The sequence below is a fragment of the Nicotiana attenuata genome, unplaced genomic scaffold (genome assembly GCF_001879085.1).
Source record: "Nicotiana attenuata strain UT unplaced genomic scaffold, NIATTr2, whole genome shotgun sequence".
NCBI lineage: Eukaryota > Viridiplantae > Streptophyta > Magnoliopsida > Solanales > Solanaceae > Nicotiana > Nicotiana attenuata.
The window spans coordinates 40,185-58,102 of NW_017674376.1; the positions used below are offsets into that span (position 1 = coordinate 40,185).

General features: G+C 33.7%; 2 protein-coding genes across 2 annotated transcripts; both read left to right on the plus strand.

The window, feature by feature from the left end:
• Window positions 1-1,263: 1,263 nt before the first annotated feature.
• Window positions 1,264-3,492, plus strand: LOC109218536. Its single transcript, XM_019382911.1, has 7 exons — window positions 1,264-1,294; window positions 1,372-1,456; window positions 1,541-1,676; window positions 2,275-2,438; window positions 2,514-2,634; window positions 2,699-2,893; window positions 3,340-3,492. The coding sequence occupies exons 1-7, from the start codon at window positions 1,264-1,266 to the stop codon at window positions 3,490-3,492; spliced, it is 885 nt and encodes a 294-aa protein (XP_019238456.1).
• Window positions 3,493-4,795: 1,303 nt separating this feature from the next.
• On the plus strand, window positions 4,796-17,916 carry LOC109218537 (protein HAPLESS 2). Its single transcript, XM_019382912.1, has 18 exons — window positions 4,796-4,969; window positions 5,081-5,224; window positions 6,138-6,226; window positions 7,660-7,699; window positions 8,158-8,215; window positions 8,315-8,375; window positions 8,678-8,756; window positions 10,852-10,986; window positions 11,939-12,133; window positions 12,676-12,756; window positions 12,832-12,932; window positions 13,783-13,900; window positions 14,632-14,664; window positions 14,749-14,842; window positions 14,925-15,013; window positions 15,918-16,030; window positions 17,074-17,180; window positions 17,268-17,916. Exons 1-18 carry the CDS (start codon window positions 4,796-4,798, stop codon window positions 17,786-17,788), a joined length of 2,232 nt encoding a protein of 743 aa, XP_019238457.1. The 3' UTR covers window positions 17,789-17,916.
• Window positions 17,917-17,918: the final 2 nt, after the last annotated feature.

Genomic DNA, 17,918 nt, shown 5'->3' on the forward strand with positions numbered 1-17,918 from the left:
TTAACAGAAGGTATACATGTGGATCATTTTTAGTTGTTGTTTTCCTTAGACAATCGCACGCAATTTATTATTTGTACATCAGGGACATGGTTATGGAATCACATTGAAGGAAAGAAGACCATATTAGTATTTGTTGTAGCTTTTAATTTTGTTTAAGGTAACAACAACAAATCAGAAAAAGAAACTTTATGAAGATCCTAATCATATAACTCAGTATCAAAATCTTCAACTCCAACAGATTTCTCAAAAGGATTTCCCTCAGCATTAGTGTTATTACTTGTGAAGTTGAATTCACTACCAAATCCTCTTGACTGTTGCAGAGACTGAGCAAAATAATGGTATTTTAAAATATCCAATTCCTCAATATGGTATTTTAATAAAAGTAATGTCAAGTCCACTTTAACCTTCTGTTAACTTTGCTAGATGTCTCAAGTCTACGTTGTTAGAAACAGGTGATTTTCTTAAGCATGTTTTATAAAGATTTGCATGACTTGCAAATCTGCATTTTTTGTGGAATTACTGTCACTAATTAAATTGTTTAACTCTACTGTTTAAAAGTAAAGTTAATATAAATACTATACTATACACATTTGTACTATCTTTTATGTATTGTAATTTCTTTGTAGGGCGATCGTATACATGCTTCTATTGGCAAGTCTGTTTTGCATATTTTCAACAAAAAAATTAATGAGCTTGGATTATATCTTATGGCGAACTTTATCGTCTGCCAAAACAAGGAGATGTTCAACACCACAAAACATAGATTGATGCTGACGTTTACTCAACGGACAACAGTGGCTGAAACAATTGATCCACTATTTCCAATGAATATCTTTGATCTGCGACCATATCATCAATTGATAAATAAAGTTGATGTCAACGAGAGTGAACTATTTGGTAATATTTATGTTTACTTTAATTTAATTTTACATATTTTTTTTTGTAATAGATTGATGCTACTTATTTTAACATCATTTTTTTTCTTTAGATGTTATCAGAGAAATTGTCAATTTTAGTGAGGTACAAATGCAAAAACAAGGTGAAATTAGTAGGAAGTATATGGATATCGAACTAGAAGATGATGAGTAAGAATAAACAGACAACCATTGATTAATGATAGATTTGATAAATACATATACTAAACATTATACACTATTTCTATTGGACAGGAGGAACAAGTTATCTGCTACATTCTGGGGCGAATTTGTTGATCAAGTTATACCTCACCTTTTAAGTTCTAACAACCAGCGTATTATTGTTGTTATGCAGCTCATAAAAGCCCATAAATTTCAAGGTAACATGTAACTATTAAATTTGACATTACTTTTTCTAACTTATTCATTACCGATTACAAAAAATTATTTTTTGCAGATTCATATTCAGTGCGCAACACTTGGAATACATCAAAGTTGTGGATTAATCCTACATTTCCTCAATCGGAAGAGTTTAAATCACAGTTAAATATATTTAATCATGTATCTACCCTCATATCTATCTTTTCACGTATAGTTCTAACTGTAATCCTTATTTATAAATATAGATTAAATGTTGTTCGGGATACTTGCTCTGAAAGGCTGACTCCAACCATCTCTCAACAAAGTTACTCCGTTTCGGATGAGTTAGACAAGGGCATTGTTGAAGTTAAAACAATTGCCCAATTAGTGGAGTCCATGCAAGTGAGTAAACTCTTTTTATCTTATTTCTTTGAATTTTTAGAAGACCATATTTTGGGCAATTGTTTTGTTCTTATATTTCACCCTTTGCTTCTCCTATTTTAGTACATTAAATTGTCGTTAAATATTTCTAACACATGTCATGGAAATATAGTAACCAATCTTATCATATTGATAATGTACTTTAAACTTATTCATTATCACTGAATTGGATACCTGATATTCCATAAGAACACAAATATAATGTATATTTGCTATAAATTAAAGAGATCTTTCATGAAAAAGTTAAATTATTATGAATATATGATCATTACTAGATGGAAACACAAACATATAATATATGTTGGTCTGCCCCTGCCCCACATTTTATGCAATCTTCCAGTCCCGTTTTACACACAATATATTCTAATTTTCTTAAGCATTTTGTCCATGCTAATTTATGGATGTCCTACTTTATATCTTCATCTCTCATATGACATATTGGTTGAAATTTTTAATTTTTGTAATATAAAGATGCAAATTACTTATTATTAGTTTTGATTTGCACATATACCCTCTCTGTATACATCACGACCTAAAGTTTAATCATTTTATTAAACAGGAAGGTCCCTGTTGGATTGTTGCAAGTATAGAAAATTTAGAACTTGGAAAAGGATGGTCGTATGTCAGTTGCAAGAAGTGTCAAAAGAAGGTGGATAAAGTAGGAAACATTTTTCAATGCCCAAACCCCAAATGTAAAAATGAAGATTACTCAGCACTTATTAGGTAAAAGCAGCAACTCTATTTGCTTAATTCATAAAAAATGTACATTTATATCTTAAATGTTTGCTGTGCAATTAGGTACAAGCTTCAGGTTAGGGTAATGGATAGTACAGGATCTATTTCCCTATTGCTTTGGGACCGCGAAGCCATGTTTCTCATAGGCAAATCCGCAAAAGAATTGAAGGAAGGATTTCTTGAGGTATATTAACTAATTATATTCATATTTCTTTTTTTAACAATTCTAACGCAAAATGTCATTCTAGAATACTGGAGGTGTTGATAGGTATCCATATCCAGTAGAGCTGAACAATGTTCTCCAAAGAAAACTCATGTTTAAGGTTATTGTCAAGAGTGAGAACATTCAACTGCAAAAGAAAATTTATAGTGTTGTGAAGCTTACGGATGAGGAGCAACTGATAAAGAAATATAGTCCTGATACACCTACAAATGACTTAACTGTATGTCATATTTGGTTAAAAACTTCATAACATATTTAATATGGTAATTTCTTATAAATTGCATTATTTGAATCATAATTCCAAACTCATTTATTTATCATTTTGTGATATGACCCTGACTTCAATAATAACCAAGTCTTTGATGGAGACAAGGAATGCAAGGTAAATACATCGCTCACTTTTAATTGTTCCTTTAAGATGACACATACTTACATCTAGAATGATATGTTTCCGAATAAATATACACATCTGGAGATTTTTTAATAACTTTAAAAGTTGTGAATGTTCACTTTTTCTATTCTATAGCAAGTTGCAAACTCATTATTATTATTTTTTTTACATTATTGAGTCATGTATAAAAAAAATTCCCGTTATAAATTCATAAAGATATACAAACTGTCATTTCCCTACTTATTTTCACAATTTTGATTTTTATGTATATGCAGGATTCTACTGAAGAGAATGAGTTAATCGATATTGCAAATACACCTGCCAAGCTAAGTTTACCAAATGTTGCAACACTGGTTGAAGAAGATCCGAATACACAGTTGTCAGGAAATAAAATCAAAAGACCATTTAAGAAGAAGAAAACAGCATAAGGTGTTTGCAAATGTAACACTTGGAGAAACCAAGAACTATCTCATTAGTCTTATTAGTAGTTTTATTAGTTATGAACAATGTATTTTAATCATTTCAAGTTATTTATGCTGTTTCACTTTTATGTTTTAGTTAGTTTACAAATTTTATACTTATGGACGACATATTTCAACCATTTAATGTTTCTTTCTGGTAGTAAAGTCTGACTATTAAACTGCGTTTATTGTTATTTGGTTAACCTTACTATTTTATCTCATTTTAGCATCTCCTTGCTCAGTGAAACGTTCTCTGTTGCACAAGTTGTCAAGGTAGTCAAGAGTCTCCAAGCCTTCCACTCTCACTTCACTGTCATAAGAGCAGTTAGTTTTAGCTCTGTTTTCAAGTTCTGAATTGGGAGACTGTACAGTATAGCATGTCAACCTATAAATAGTATTGAATCAAAATGTATTTGATGATGCTACTTTCAAAAACAGGTTCAGCACCAATCCAGTAATGAAAGCTTAAGTATAAAATAGTATCCCCACTCCTACCTGCTGCCTGAAGTAATGAAATATATAGATCAGCACTGCATCTCAAAGTCAACCAGTAAGCCATGGCACTCCTAAAATACATAAGATGCACAAACTATGGTCTTATAAAAAGAGTAGAGGAAAAATGTATACTACGGAAAAGACCAAATGAAAAAGGTTAAGCGAATGAGACACAAAGATAGTAATTGCTAACCTCTTCATGAAAATAAAAAGTCCGGAAATTCAAATCATTAACCTGAGAAACTTCTTTTCAAGAAACAAAATAAGTCGTGTAACTAATGAAATCATATTCTGTCTCAATAGCTACAAAAGCAAATTTGAGTGAACCAAATTCAACATGCACATATGAGGGATGAGGCAGCTTCAAATTTCATTAATTATATGAATATTTCTGATTTAATATGTACGTTCAGATTTAATTTGTTGTATGTCATGGTCGTATAAAATAGTACCCCCACACGCAGTTGCTACATCATGGTCGTATGTCGCTTAATATTGTTACGCCATCATCACTTTATACATACTTTCTCTAACACTGCGCGGGTACTATACTAGTAGTAAATTAAACGCCATAATTTCAGTTATGGCTTAAGATAGAAGATACAAAAGGCTTTTCATGACACTTTTAGAATTACTGGAATCTTAGAGGGCCTACCTGCAAAACCCAACAGTTGGGTGCAGTTACAGGCGCGCCAAAACCGTGCCCACTACACTATATATGCACTGAAAATTGCCAGTTTCACAATTTTAACACTCAAAAATCAAAAGTGCCACAATGAAACCGCTCGTTCTTCTTATACTCTTCACTCTGTTCTTTCTTCTTCAATACGCTTCCGCAGTACAAATCCTCTCGAAATCGAAACTTCAAAAATGCGAGAAAGTTTCCGATTCGAATCGCCTAAATTGCACCAACAAAATCATCATCGACTTGGCTGTTCCCAGTGAATCGGTAATGAATCTCTCTATCTTCTTCTAGAAACTTCTGATTTATTAATCGATTGTTGTAGATTAGCGAATTATACGTAAATGCGAGTTTGATATCTGAGTTTATTTATTCTAGAGTGGAAATGAGGCTTCATTGGTGGCAGAGATAGTTGAAGTGGAAGATAACTCTAGCACTAACATGCGAACACTTCGAGTTCCGCCGGTGGTTACCATTAACAAATCCGCCGCATATGCTTTGTATGAGTTGACATATATACGAGTACGTTTTAAAACATTTTGTGTTTGACTGGACAATGAGTTTGGACCTTTGTATTTTTTTAGTAATTGTGGAAGAAAATATACAAGTGATAAGTGAAACGTTAAGTTTGATAGAGGAGCTCTGCATCAAACGTTAAAATTTGAATCTGAAAAAAGGTTAAAATTTGAATATAGTTAAATGAATTGAATTCTCAAAAAGCTGTTGGAATTGTTGAAATAATTTTGTTAATGGAATTTTTGTCAAATATTTGTCTCCTTTCCTTTCTTATGTATAATGTTTGTGGAAGTATGTTTTTGCTGTTGAATAAGTGAGTGGAACTTTGTTTCATTCAGTAATGCTTCTGAATTGCATCCTGCAAATATTAAGTAGTTGTGATAACTCGCTGGAATTTTCGGAATAATTTATTTTCTTATACTATGTTAGCAGTTTGAAGCTGGAGGCCCCTAGATTACATCTTTAAGCAAACTTGATTGTCGTGTGTATATTACAGTCCATCGGATAGATTTTTGTTTAGCAATGTCTATATCCAAGCAATCCTTCCATATATGTGATCCATGTAATTCCCCCAAAATGCACTCGTGTTTTTTGGTAGCACTTATTCCTGAAGAAGCTTCTCTATTGCTATATTTATTATCCTGTACACTTTTATTTCTCTTATGACGAATAATTGACTCGTCTAATTTGCCAAAATGGTGGAACAACACTTGCATATGTACGTCGGAGTCATTGTTATATAAGGCCTATTGTGGCCTAGTATTAAGGACTATAGTCTTGTACAGAAACTTGTTTAGGCCACCAAATAGTAGGACAGTTGGAAAAGGAAAGCAAAAATAAAGATAACACGTCCTATCCTTGTTTGAGTTTAATTCCATGGTATTGCTTTCTCTCGGTTCAATTGACTTTTCCCGTGTAGGATGTTGCTTATAAACCACAAGAATTCTATGTCAATACACGCAAGTGTGAGCCAGATGCTGGGGCAGATAGGGTGAAAATATGTGAGAGGTAATTCATTTTGATAGTGTTCTTTTCCAAATTGGACTTACTTTAGGCGATTTTTCATTTTTCATCAACAATCTTTGTTTGTAATTCTATGTTATCTGAATTTGGTTAAGTCAAAGTATCCGGTGATTAAATAGTTCTGCTATTGAATTTCATAAATATCAGCTTTGACTTTTCTATCTTATGGGTAAGTCCAAATTTGGCTCCAATTTCCATCTTCCTAAGAAATCTCGAAGATGATATGCAAGGGATACCAAAAGAAAAAATAATTATTAGGGAATCTAGGCAGATAGTTCCCCTTGCGCTTCACTGCCTTAAACATAGATAAATTCAGAAACTTTATAAATAAATACGACCAGAAACTTTGATAAAATTTTTAGTCCTTGATTGCCTCAAAATGTTATTCCTCAGCGGTCCGTGTTCAGAGGTAAGATGCAAACTTGTCTCCAAGCCAGCTGTGCCTTATAGCCTTCCATTGTTGTATTTGATAGAGAAAATGAATCGGTAGATCCGATTGGCTAAAGAGACAGTTCCTAAACCAAACGGGTGTTTAAGATGGATTTGATGATTGACATAAACCTGCATTTACTTTAAGTTCTATTTATAGATAATGGATGAATTACAGCATGTATTTAGAGTGTAGACATCACATGGATTCACACTTATACATCAGTAGCATAATCTATAATCAAGCTCCGGAAGAGCTTAGTACCAAAGGCCTTTTAGTGGAAATTCTAGGAGCCATGATGATTGAAGGCTTATAAGGATGATAAGTTAAGTAGCCTGAAGTGTTGAGGATGTGTTTCCAATCTTATTAGAGGATTCCGTTTCCTCCTAAATCCGCACCATTTGATGGGAATCAGATTGAATGCAAAAGGAGATAACTGTGGCTGCAAAGGATGGCCTATGTGGATTTGAGATAGTTCCGTGATATTGGTCACAGAAATTAATTGACGCTCACACCACAGTGTTCCACATACTTCTTCAATTTAGTATGACCAGACTTGCCACTATCAAGTAAATAACAATTTATAACTATCTCATTAGCTGCCAGAAAAACTCATATTGATAGATAGAAGAGTACAACCATCTAAGTATCTTCATCTTAGTATTCGTCCTTTGAATTTCCTCCAACTGAACAGGTATATAATCTTGAGAAATGATTGATGGCCTGTGGTTTATTTTTGAATATCTGAATTTGCCTCCTTTTTTCTATGGTGTGAGTATGCTAGGTTTAGACCAATATTCATGTCTCCCTGTCTGTAGAAGTTTGGATCTGACGTTGCTTCTTGACAGACATTTCATCTTTATGCTATCTTTCCAGCAACTCCTCCGCTAACACTTTTTAAGGCTTAAATGTTTGTATTTTTTTTTATATCTAACTTTTCGAAAGTGCTTTCTGTGTCAGCTCAGTAACTTCTTGATGTTTGTAATAGGTTGAGAGATGAGAACGGACACATTATCGAGAACACTCAGGTAACATGAGATTTTTAATTGTTTCTTCATCTTGGTAGAATTGTTTCTTGTTATAGGAACATGACCCACTGATACATTCATCAGCTTGCCAAACTTATGATGACTATATCTGCAATCTGGGCTGGTTTTTCAGAAAAATTTCATGCCAAAGAAAAATAAAGGAGAGATATATCCAATTTCTTAATGACTGATAATTAGAGCTCTAAGGAAATTTGCTGCCAATCATAATACCTAAGAGCTGTCTTTCAAATTGAATTTTTAAAGGTAAGTGGAAGTCGACCATTTAAAACTGTATTTAGGAGTATTGTAGAAAAGGCAAATGAATATGTTCAGCTAATGTAGAACATATTATCTACTGATAACCGGAAGGTCTACTTCACAATATTTTCTCCCATTGAAATTTTCCTTTATTGATTTATCCTAGCACAGGATGTAATCCTTCTATTATATCTTCTCAGCCTACCTGTTGTCCTTGTGGAGATCAGCGGAGAGTTCCTTCATCATGTGGAAACTTTTGTAAGTTCATATCCAGTTTTCAAAGAATCTTTCATCTTCAGTGCATGTTACAGAGTAAGCAAGAAATGGTTTCCTAGCTGATATAGTTTCTTGATTTAGTTGACAAGATGATGCACGGCAAGGCAAACACAGCTCACTGTCTTCGGTTTCCAGGTGACTGGTAAGGCCTTTATAAATCTCCATTTTGTGTCAATAAATCTCTATGGAAAATTGTGTTATGATTTGAAATCAATTAATTTTGGAAGTCATCTAGCTTCTTGGATCAAAATTGTTTTGTTGCAGATGTTAAAACGTTAAAATGGTTTTCTGAAGATGCTGTTCTAACATGGCTTTTTATAACATTTCAGTTTCCATATGTTCCTTCTCTACAAGTGATATATTTTTATTGTTACTAGCTTTATGCAAGGTTATAGTGACGTGTAAAGATTAGTTAATATTGCAAACAGTTCTCTCTACCTTTAGGTTTCATGTATTTGGCATTGGGCAGCGCTCAATTGGATTTACCATCCGAATTGACGTTAAGAAGCAATCTCAGAATTCGGTATTTGCTCTGGAAATCCTTACAAGTATCTTTTATATTTTATGCTCCATATGGAGATAATTTTATCCAGGGTCATTGAACTTTTGTGTTTGTTACTCAAAAGTCACTTTTCTTTTTTTTTGTTACGTAAAAATCATTCGACTTTGTGTTCATTACACAAAAGTCACTTTTCTTTCTTTTGTTACACAAATATCATTTTACTTTGCTCTAGTTATCACAAAAGTCACATTTTTACTTGAAAAGTCCATTATGCCCTTGATATTATATAAACTTCATTTTTATGTAATACCTTTTATATTATATACTATATAATATATTTTAACTATGTATTTTATTTATAAAGAAAATAACTTAATATTATTTTATTTATTATTTTTATAATATATTCGTATAATTAATTTTTTTTCTTAACTTTAATTTTCAAGATATATTAGTGGCGTTATAAAACAACTTTTTCCAGCAATTCTTTTTTTTGGAATTTAATTGACCGACCAAAGTTGGTCGGTAATTTCCGACCAACTTTGGTCGGTATGCCCTTCCGACCTTCAAAATACCGACCGCACGTTAATGGTCACGTTTTGGACGGTTATTGGCCATTACCGACCAACTTTGGTCGATTTTTTTGGACAGTTTTTCCCGAATTTCTAATAGTGTAATTTCCCAAATAACCAATTGCACAGGTAAACCCCCAAGAAAATATCCCCAGCTAAATTCGCATGTAGTACCTAGGGATTTTCCTTCAGATTAACATATGATTTTTTTTTCATTTTCTTTGTTTGTTTACCTGCGAAGTTTTCACGGAAATGTACTTGCCGATTTATTTCTCTACTAATATATATTAAAGTTACTAACAAATTTAATAACGTTACTATTGTATTTTGAAAATTAACTGTAAGAAAAAATTAAATATACGAATATATTATAAAAATAATAAATGAAATAATATTAAGTTATTTTATTTATAAATAAAATACATAGTTAAAAATATATTATATAGTATATAATATAGAAGGTATTACATAAATATGAAGGTTTATATAATATCAAGGGCATAATAGACTTTTCAAGTAAAAATGTGACTTTTGTGATAACTAGAGCAAAGTAAAATGATTTTTGTGTAACAAAAGAAAGAAAAATGACTTTTATGTAATGAACACGAAGTTGAATGGTTTTTACGTAACAAAAAAAAGAAAAGTAACTTTTGGGTAACAAACACAAAAGTTCAATAACCATGGATAAAATTAACTCTTCCATCATGCATACTTGTTTCACATTTAATTTCTTAGCATACAGCATAACAGCACTCATTTCCTTTTTATTTTGTTTTTAGTGTCTAAGGTATGGTGGTGTCTTGTATGCAGGATCATTTCTTTGAAATATATTAGTTATAAAACATCCAACTTTGTATGGGATTAAAGCATAGTTGATTGATTGATATTAATTATTAGAAAGAGTAGTCAGCAGCATGAATTGGAGAAAGACCAATTTTGCAAAATAGTGTTGCTTTGCTAGTCTTCAGCACTGTGCTTTATCCCCTTTACATGTTTTCATGTACAGCTAGTTCAGAATTGATTTATCTGTCTTTCTGGGCATTAGCTAAAAAATCAGCTATAGACATGGCAGTTTCCTTATCTTCACCAGTTCACCTTTCACCATTTCTTCTCCATATTAATATTGACTAATTCATACTTCTACATCTCATTTGTTTGACAATATTCAGTTTTTGGGATGGAGAGTATATTTTGTTCCAGCATCCTAAAAGATTATGAATCACCAAAACTAGTATAACTAAACTAGAATATGTTGTCAAGCTAACTCCTTTGGTCATCTCAATGATGACTGTTTAAGAAAAAACAATTGAAAAATATACTATTTGCTGTTAGTATGGTTACGGGTTTTAGATACTTCTATCATTTAACTACTGCCTGCAAGAGTTAATATATGGTGCAAATTTGAATATAGGAATAATTAGCAGAACCAATGACAAAATCAAAACCATGCCTTTATTTTTGGTGGAATGATGATATTCCACTCACTTTTGCATGTGAAGGGTATAGATGTTATAGTTGATTCATTTGTGAATTATTGGCGGCAGGAAGTGATTGTCGGTCCGGAAAATAGAACTGCTACATCCAGTGATAATTTTCTGCGGGTTAATCTGGTTGGAGACTATGTTGGATACACTGATATTCCGTCTTTTGATGACCTCTACCTTGTTATACCAAGACAGGTAGATCTTGTCACTCATCGCACTCTGAAAGAGAACTCCTTAACAGTTTTTAATTTTTGTAAGTATCTCATGTAGTGCAAAATTATATGCACCTTTTTGTGATGGTTTTACAGGAAAGAAGTAACTAGTGGTAGTGTATAAGATTAAATATAAGATTTATTGTTACTAGACATTCAACTGCAGAATAGAGAGTTTGACTAGTGTATTATACTTGAGATATATGGAATATGTTCATTTTTATTACTGAAGCTTCCGGATGGAATTTCACCACATTTGCGTGTTGTGGAGCATTAAAGTTTTTGGAGTTAATGGAAGCAGTAAAATCATGCTATGGCAAGTGTTATACACTCTACAATCTACATAAACTGTAATAGGAAAAAACATTCAGCTCCCTAGGCCTATGACATCCCAAAGCTAAATTGGCTACTATAAGTTGGGAAGGAGAGAATCTCAAGAGATGAATGTATATGGAACTTTTCTGCGAAGCTGATGTTAAACACCAACTCTCAAGCTGATGCGCTTTTAAATGCAATGCTACCTGTGAATAGAAGTGGACTGGGTAGTAGAGAACGATGGGCATAGCTGTAGCATTTCAGTCTTAATTCCCCCCTTTTTCTGGTATACCTGATATAAATCACTGAGAATATGCTATACTAGAAACTAGAAAGCACTCCTTAAAGTGACGTATTATGCAAATTTGATTCTTGAAGGACAAGAATAATGCTTATTACTTCCTTATCAGGAAAATAAAAGGAATACTGCTTATTACTTTATTGCATATGCAATTGCTTACACCTAGTTACTTTTGGCCATGTGTCTTTCGTTGATCATGCAAGCATTTCAATATGCTCACTGCAATTTGTTTCTTCTTTCCGATGGACTTTTTTGTTTTCCATTCTTGGGTACTCTTGTCATTTGTGATATTAAGGTTTTTGTTTCCTTTTTGTTGAAGGGTGGCCCAGGTCAACCACAAAATCTGGGGAGCAATTTTTCCATGTGGATGCTACTTGAGAGAGTGAGGTTTACATTAGACGGGCTTGAATGTAACAAAATTGGTGTAGGTTACGACGCGTTCAATGCACAGCCAGATTTTTGTTCAGCACCATTTTGGAGTTGCCTGCACAATCAACTATGGAACTTTTGGGATGTCAGTAAATTTAAACACTACGCTCGTTTTCAAAAATAGGATTCTATTTGTCTAATAAATTCCCACGTCATTCGAAACCTTATTCTACTGCAGTCGTGCCCTCTTTGTTTTCCTTCTTAAGTAATTGCATTGCAAATTTTCTTGCCACTACAACATTTGCACCATAATGATGGTCTTATCCAATTCATATATTGTCTAATACAATTCATATATCTGTCTAAACTGCCTGAAAGAGACATCTTTTAGATTTCTGTAATTGTTTGTTATCTGTTTCTATATTCTACAGGAGTGTGTTTTCCCTTTTTCTTTGTTGCTTGTGTTTGAAGACATTTTCTCCCTACATGTCTGCTATTCCAGTGGCTTGTACAAATTATCTTTCTCAAGGAAAAGTACCGATTTGAGAATCAACCAGCACATTTATACTAAAAGTAGATATAAATAACTTGGGGAAAACGGTGGTTGACTGTGGTTGAAGTACAAATGGACCTTAGAAGCAATTCACAAAATTCCGGACTTGAATTCTGAGTAATTTTATCTTGCAGGCTGACCAGAATAGAATCAGTAGAAATCAGGTGCCGCTATATTGCGTGCAAGGAAGGTTTGAAAGAATCAACCAGCATCCAGTTAAGTTTCGGGTTTAGATTTTGTGTCTGCACAGATGTCTTTTGCTTCTGCTTGTAATTTACAAGTGTCTGCAGAATGCAGGAAGTCATGCATTCTCTATTGGAATTACAGAAGTCCTGAACACAAATCTCTTGATAGAACTGAATGCAGATGATATAGAATATGTATATCAAAGGTCAGTCATGTTATTAGGTATTAGTGCTTTGTCTTGTGGTTCTCCTTGGCATAGTTTTTAATACGTGTTCCCCTTTATCTGAAAAATGTGAGCTTATTTGATGGCCGATTTTGTATCACCTCCAGACCGAGCCTGCAATAACAACGACAGAGACATAATTAGATAAGGGACCAATTCCTTAGTGTTTCTTCATCAACTTTTAAAATTTGTTTAAAGATTATGCAATCCAGAAAAAGATATCTCAAATTACCTTTTGATATTTTTCCTATCAAATTAATTTAGGCAGCATTTGATAATCAGTCAGTTGAGACAAATTTGATGCTTTAGACTTCTTCTTCGATTTTCAGGAGTAAGATAAGTAGCTCTTTTGAGTAAGATTTTTTTTCTGTTTGTACGATTAATCTGCTATTTTTGTCCTTGCAGCTATTATTATTTGGAAGCTCCTATAGATTTTATATTCATAATGGAGATTGTTTAGTTTTAGTTGTGGTCGTATCCGTATATGACATCTTCTTCTTCTTCTTCTCTTTCGCTACTATTATTTATGTTTCTTAATAAAAAACAATTTGTCCTTTATTAAGAATGCCATTTACTAACCAAATTACAATTTTAAGAAGCATAGTACATCAAACTTTTAAGGAACAACAAACATTATCAACTAATAGGTAAATGAAGAGAAAAGCTGTCCCTTCTAAGCTTGGAACAATTTCTTAAGTATGAGGATATGTGAATGGAAAATTGAAATACCAAAAGATTAAAACAGAAAATTCTTCATCTATATAGATCAATTTGGACGGACTATTAGCATACATTTGAACATTTTGAAGATTGATTTGGGCCTTTTATGCAGGAGCCCTGGGAAAATTATAAGTATTACAATCCCAACTTTTGAAGCTTTAACTCAATTTGGATCAGCAACAATTACAACAAAAAATATAGGTGAAGTGGAAGCATCCTACAGCCTCACGGTAGACAACTACTTTATGTACTTTATGTTTAGACAGTTAAAATACAGCATGTGTTTTATCTGTTCATCAGTTTAATGTACCGCCATGCTATTTAATAGGATAAAGTTTCATATTCATATCCCAGAATTAAGTCGCCAATAGGAGTTGGCTCAGTTTGTAAGGATCGAATGCTTGCTTGAAAGGTCTTGGTTATCCCCTCTGCTGGACCACCTGTACGTCCAAAGTAAGTCCTCTTTGAGGCCTGCAGCATGCTTTGGCCCTGGACGAGTCCTCCCCTTACTGATATGTTCCATAGACCACCCACACAGCGAATCCACAAAGGAGAAAATAAGGAAAAAAAAGGAAGTCCATAATAAGTCATGCTACATCATTGTAGCATTATCTTGGTTTATATTTGCTTTGATTTACCAACTTGATAATTTCCTTTGTACTACCCCAGATCTAATCTAAGCAAATTTCACCAGTGGACAATATTAAAATATCTGCGAGATCCTTTGGTGTATCATTTCCTTTTTTTCTCTTTTATTCAGAAAGTTCACAATTTGTTATGGGATTCTAGAAAAGCACACAGATGTTCGAGAACAGAAACTTTATTAAAGCATCACAAGCCTGTAGACTTAATTCTAATTTTAGCAGGTCAATTTGCAGTTCTTGTACAATCACAGATATACTTCAATTCGTCTGCTTGAATAATTTGTGAACCTTTCATAATTGACCTTTTCATCATGCAGTTCGAATGCTCAGCCGGTGTCAGCCAAATGGAGGTTATCATACTTATTTCTGATATATGACACGAAGTCATGATTATTTCAGAAGAAATAACTTTAGTAAACCTTATGGTGCTGCAGGAACAATTTTATATAATGAAGCCAAATGAAGTCATGACTCGAGCATTCAAGTTGTACCCAGCAAGTGATCAAGCTGCAAAGTATATCTGCTCAGGTAAGATATTAATGAGGAGGGCATGAGATGTAGTGGATCATTCCGGAGATGCCACATCTTCTATGTTTACTCTTTGTTGCAGCAATACTGAAGGACTCAGATTTTAATGAAGTTGATCGTGCGGAGTGTCAATTCACAACCACAGCTACTGTTCTTGATAATGGATCACAGGTCAGCTGTAGTTTATGCTGGAAATCTTGGTGCACACTGTGTTTGTGCATATATTTTTCTACCATTATTAAAAAAGGAAAATAACAATGATATAATGGGCTAAATGGTGGGGAGAGTGGAGTGGAGACACCAAGACAGTTTCTCTTCTTCCTGCATAGTGTACAAATTCAGACTGATAATAGTTGAAATTAGTAGTCTGACATGGGGCCTGGTATGAGTTTATGCCTTTAAGAGAGAAGGTACTTCATTTCAAAGGATTTTTTATCTGCACATGTTGGAGTTTGAACCTTCAGCACCTTGGATGATTAGTTTGAGGGGGCAGAAACTTGCCTAACAGGAAAGAGAGTGGCATATGTGCTTTTCAATAGGACTATGTGTGTTGCTGGAAGCATTTGTGTAGCTTCTTTCCATTTGTAATTATCTCTGCATTTTTCCTTATAGGTGTCAACCTGGAAAGAGGTTTGGTTTCTGCTATCATTGGATGAGATTACAGTGTGTTTAAATCGCAAAAGGGTAGAGATAATGGAATGGAAAAGCTTCCTTTCTTCCTTTCTTTCTTTCTTTCTTTTTTCTTTTTTTAGTAAATAACTGCACTTTCAAAAACTGCTCCTATCCCGTCAGTTTTGCCTCCCAGGGCTCCAACAAAGTTTCAGTTTTAATTCCCAGAAAGAATAGCTTCGGTGGATTCCAATTAGTATATTGTTAAACTAGCTCTTGAAAGTATGCGTTCTTTTTCTCCTCCTACCTGTATCCGTTTAGCCATTAAATTATCCTAAGACTGATTTCTCTAGGATTTAGGTTTCTCAACCATTCGTCAGAGAACATTGTTGGTGAGGCTATCAGATAAACATGCAATGTCCTGCACCCACTCTTATTTGTATCACACGTCATCTTCTTAATGCAGATTCCATTTCAACCTCCTAAGACAAGCATCAATGGTTTCTTTGAGAGCATTGAGGATCTATGGAAAAAATTTTGGGAGAATTTGACAGATTTTATCACTGGGAAAAGTTGCAGGTATGTAAATCTTTTGTCTATTTAGTGTCAAATGATCACCAATGAAGCATATTATAGATATAGACTCTTGGAAGACTTGTATCTCAATCGTGGTGTTTCCATTGAGTTTCACCAAAGTTTAAAGCTCGTAATTGATTTCACTAAGGTTATATACTGACTTGAGTGCTCTAGGCAGGAGTTCTAGATATCTATATATACCCTCAATGTTAAGTTTCCATCTGTCTTGCTTTGGTCTCTGGATAAACCATGATAAACTATAGGCAATCAAAGGATTTATTGCATCCACTTAAGGTTTTTGAGTAGTGTTGTATTCCATTCATATGACTTCAGTTTTCATATGAATTTTCTGATTAGCTTTTCTTTTGATAAAATAATTTCCGGAATAGATTTTAGTCAACAAGTGTATTTAACTAAAAGAGTTGTTAGTCTGCTACATATATTAAACAAACATAATTGGTGATAGTGTATAAATTTGAATTTAGGAGACCACCAACATCTTTTTTCCAAACTGAACTTAAATAGCTACTTAGGTTCTGTTACCGGTTCTTTCTACATTATGATGTAGCAAGAGCTATTGCCTCTGCTTTCTGGACCAAAAGTGATATAGTCTTGGATTTATTCCTGAATGTTTCTCTCATAAGCATAGCGGACCAATTGATGTTTTATTTGAGAAATTGATGCATCTCTTCTTGTAGACTTCCAATTCTCTCTTTTGAATTATCCTATTCTTGATTAGGGCGTTTAATTCATATATCGGCTATTTCCATCATGTAGAGCGCTTGAAAATATCATGTACCATCCTAAGGACACATTTCGTCTTCTGAAGAAGAATGCTGACTACCATAATCTCATGCTGAGTGAGGAGGACATACAATTGCACGAATTTTATATTTGATATTTTGTTGTTTGATTTAGTTTTCTGATGTTTGATGCGGATGTTATATTTCGCTGAAAGTAAGAGTAATTCCCGTCTATTTCCTGAGAGAAACTAGCTGTGCCCAAGTTATTTTTTGGATCTGATTATGCAACCCTGATTATCCAAGTTACAGAATGAAGTGCTCTGGATTCTTCGACTTCAGCTGCCATATACAGTACATCTGCATCACTTGGGTAGTAATGTTTTGTCTGTTCTTGGCAATTCTTCCAACAGGTTTCTTGCTTACTTGACTCTTGTGCTGATCTTTTAGAAGTTGAAAGCAGAAACATTTTGACTCTATGTTACTTTTGTGACTTGTAGTGATTGTACTACTCTGGCTTCTTCACCAGAAAGGTTTATTTGATCCTCTGTATGACTGGTGGGATGATCATTTTTCAATTACTGAAGATAATCATATGAGTCATTGGAAGCATAGTTACACTCCTGACTCATTAAGAATTCATCATAAGAAGAAAAGCCACAAGAATGAGCCAAGGCATCATAAGCATCATGCACAAAGGAGGCACACAAAGCTTCACAATGATCCAAGGCACGAGAATCTTTTGAGAGAAACTGATTATCATTACTACCTTCACCATGTGCACAAGGATAAGCACAAACATGGAAAAACCAAGAGCTCAGGCATTACAAAGCCACTTCGTTCAAGGAAGGGAGAGGATGACCACTTGAGACATCACAGACGAAGAAAAGAGAGAGAAACTTTGGGAGGACTTGTCATAAACAAGAAGCCAAGTGCTGAAATTCAAGAGGAATATCTAAGGCACAAACATCCCATCTTAAATGACACACATCATAAGAGGCAAGTCAAGTGGAAAGACTGACTAGAACTGGTTTGACAGTGATTGCCAGAGCCTTGCAGCTATGTCATGTAGAGAAGATGTTAAATTTGGTTTTTGTCTTCTTTATAACGTTCTTTTGACCCCTATTAGAGTATCTCTAGTTCAAACTAAA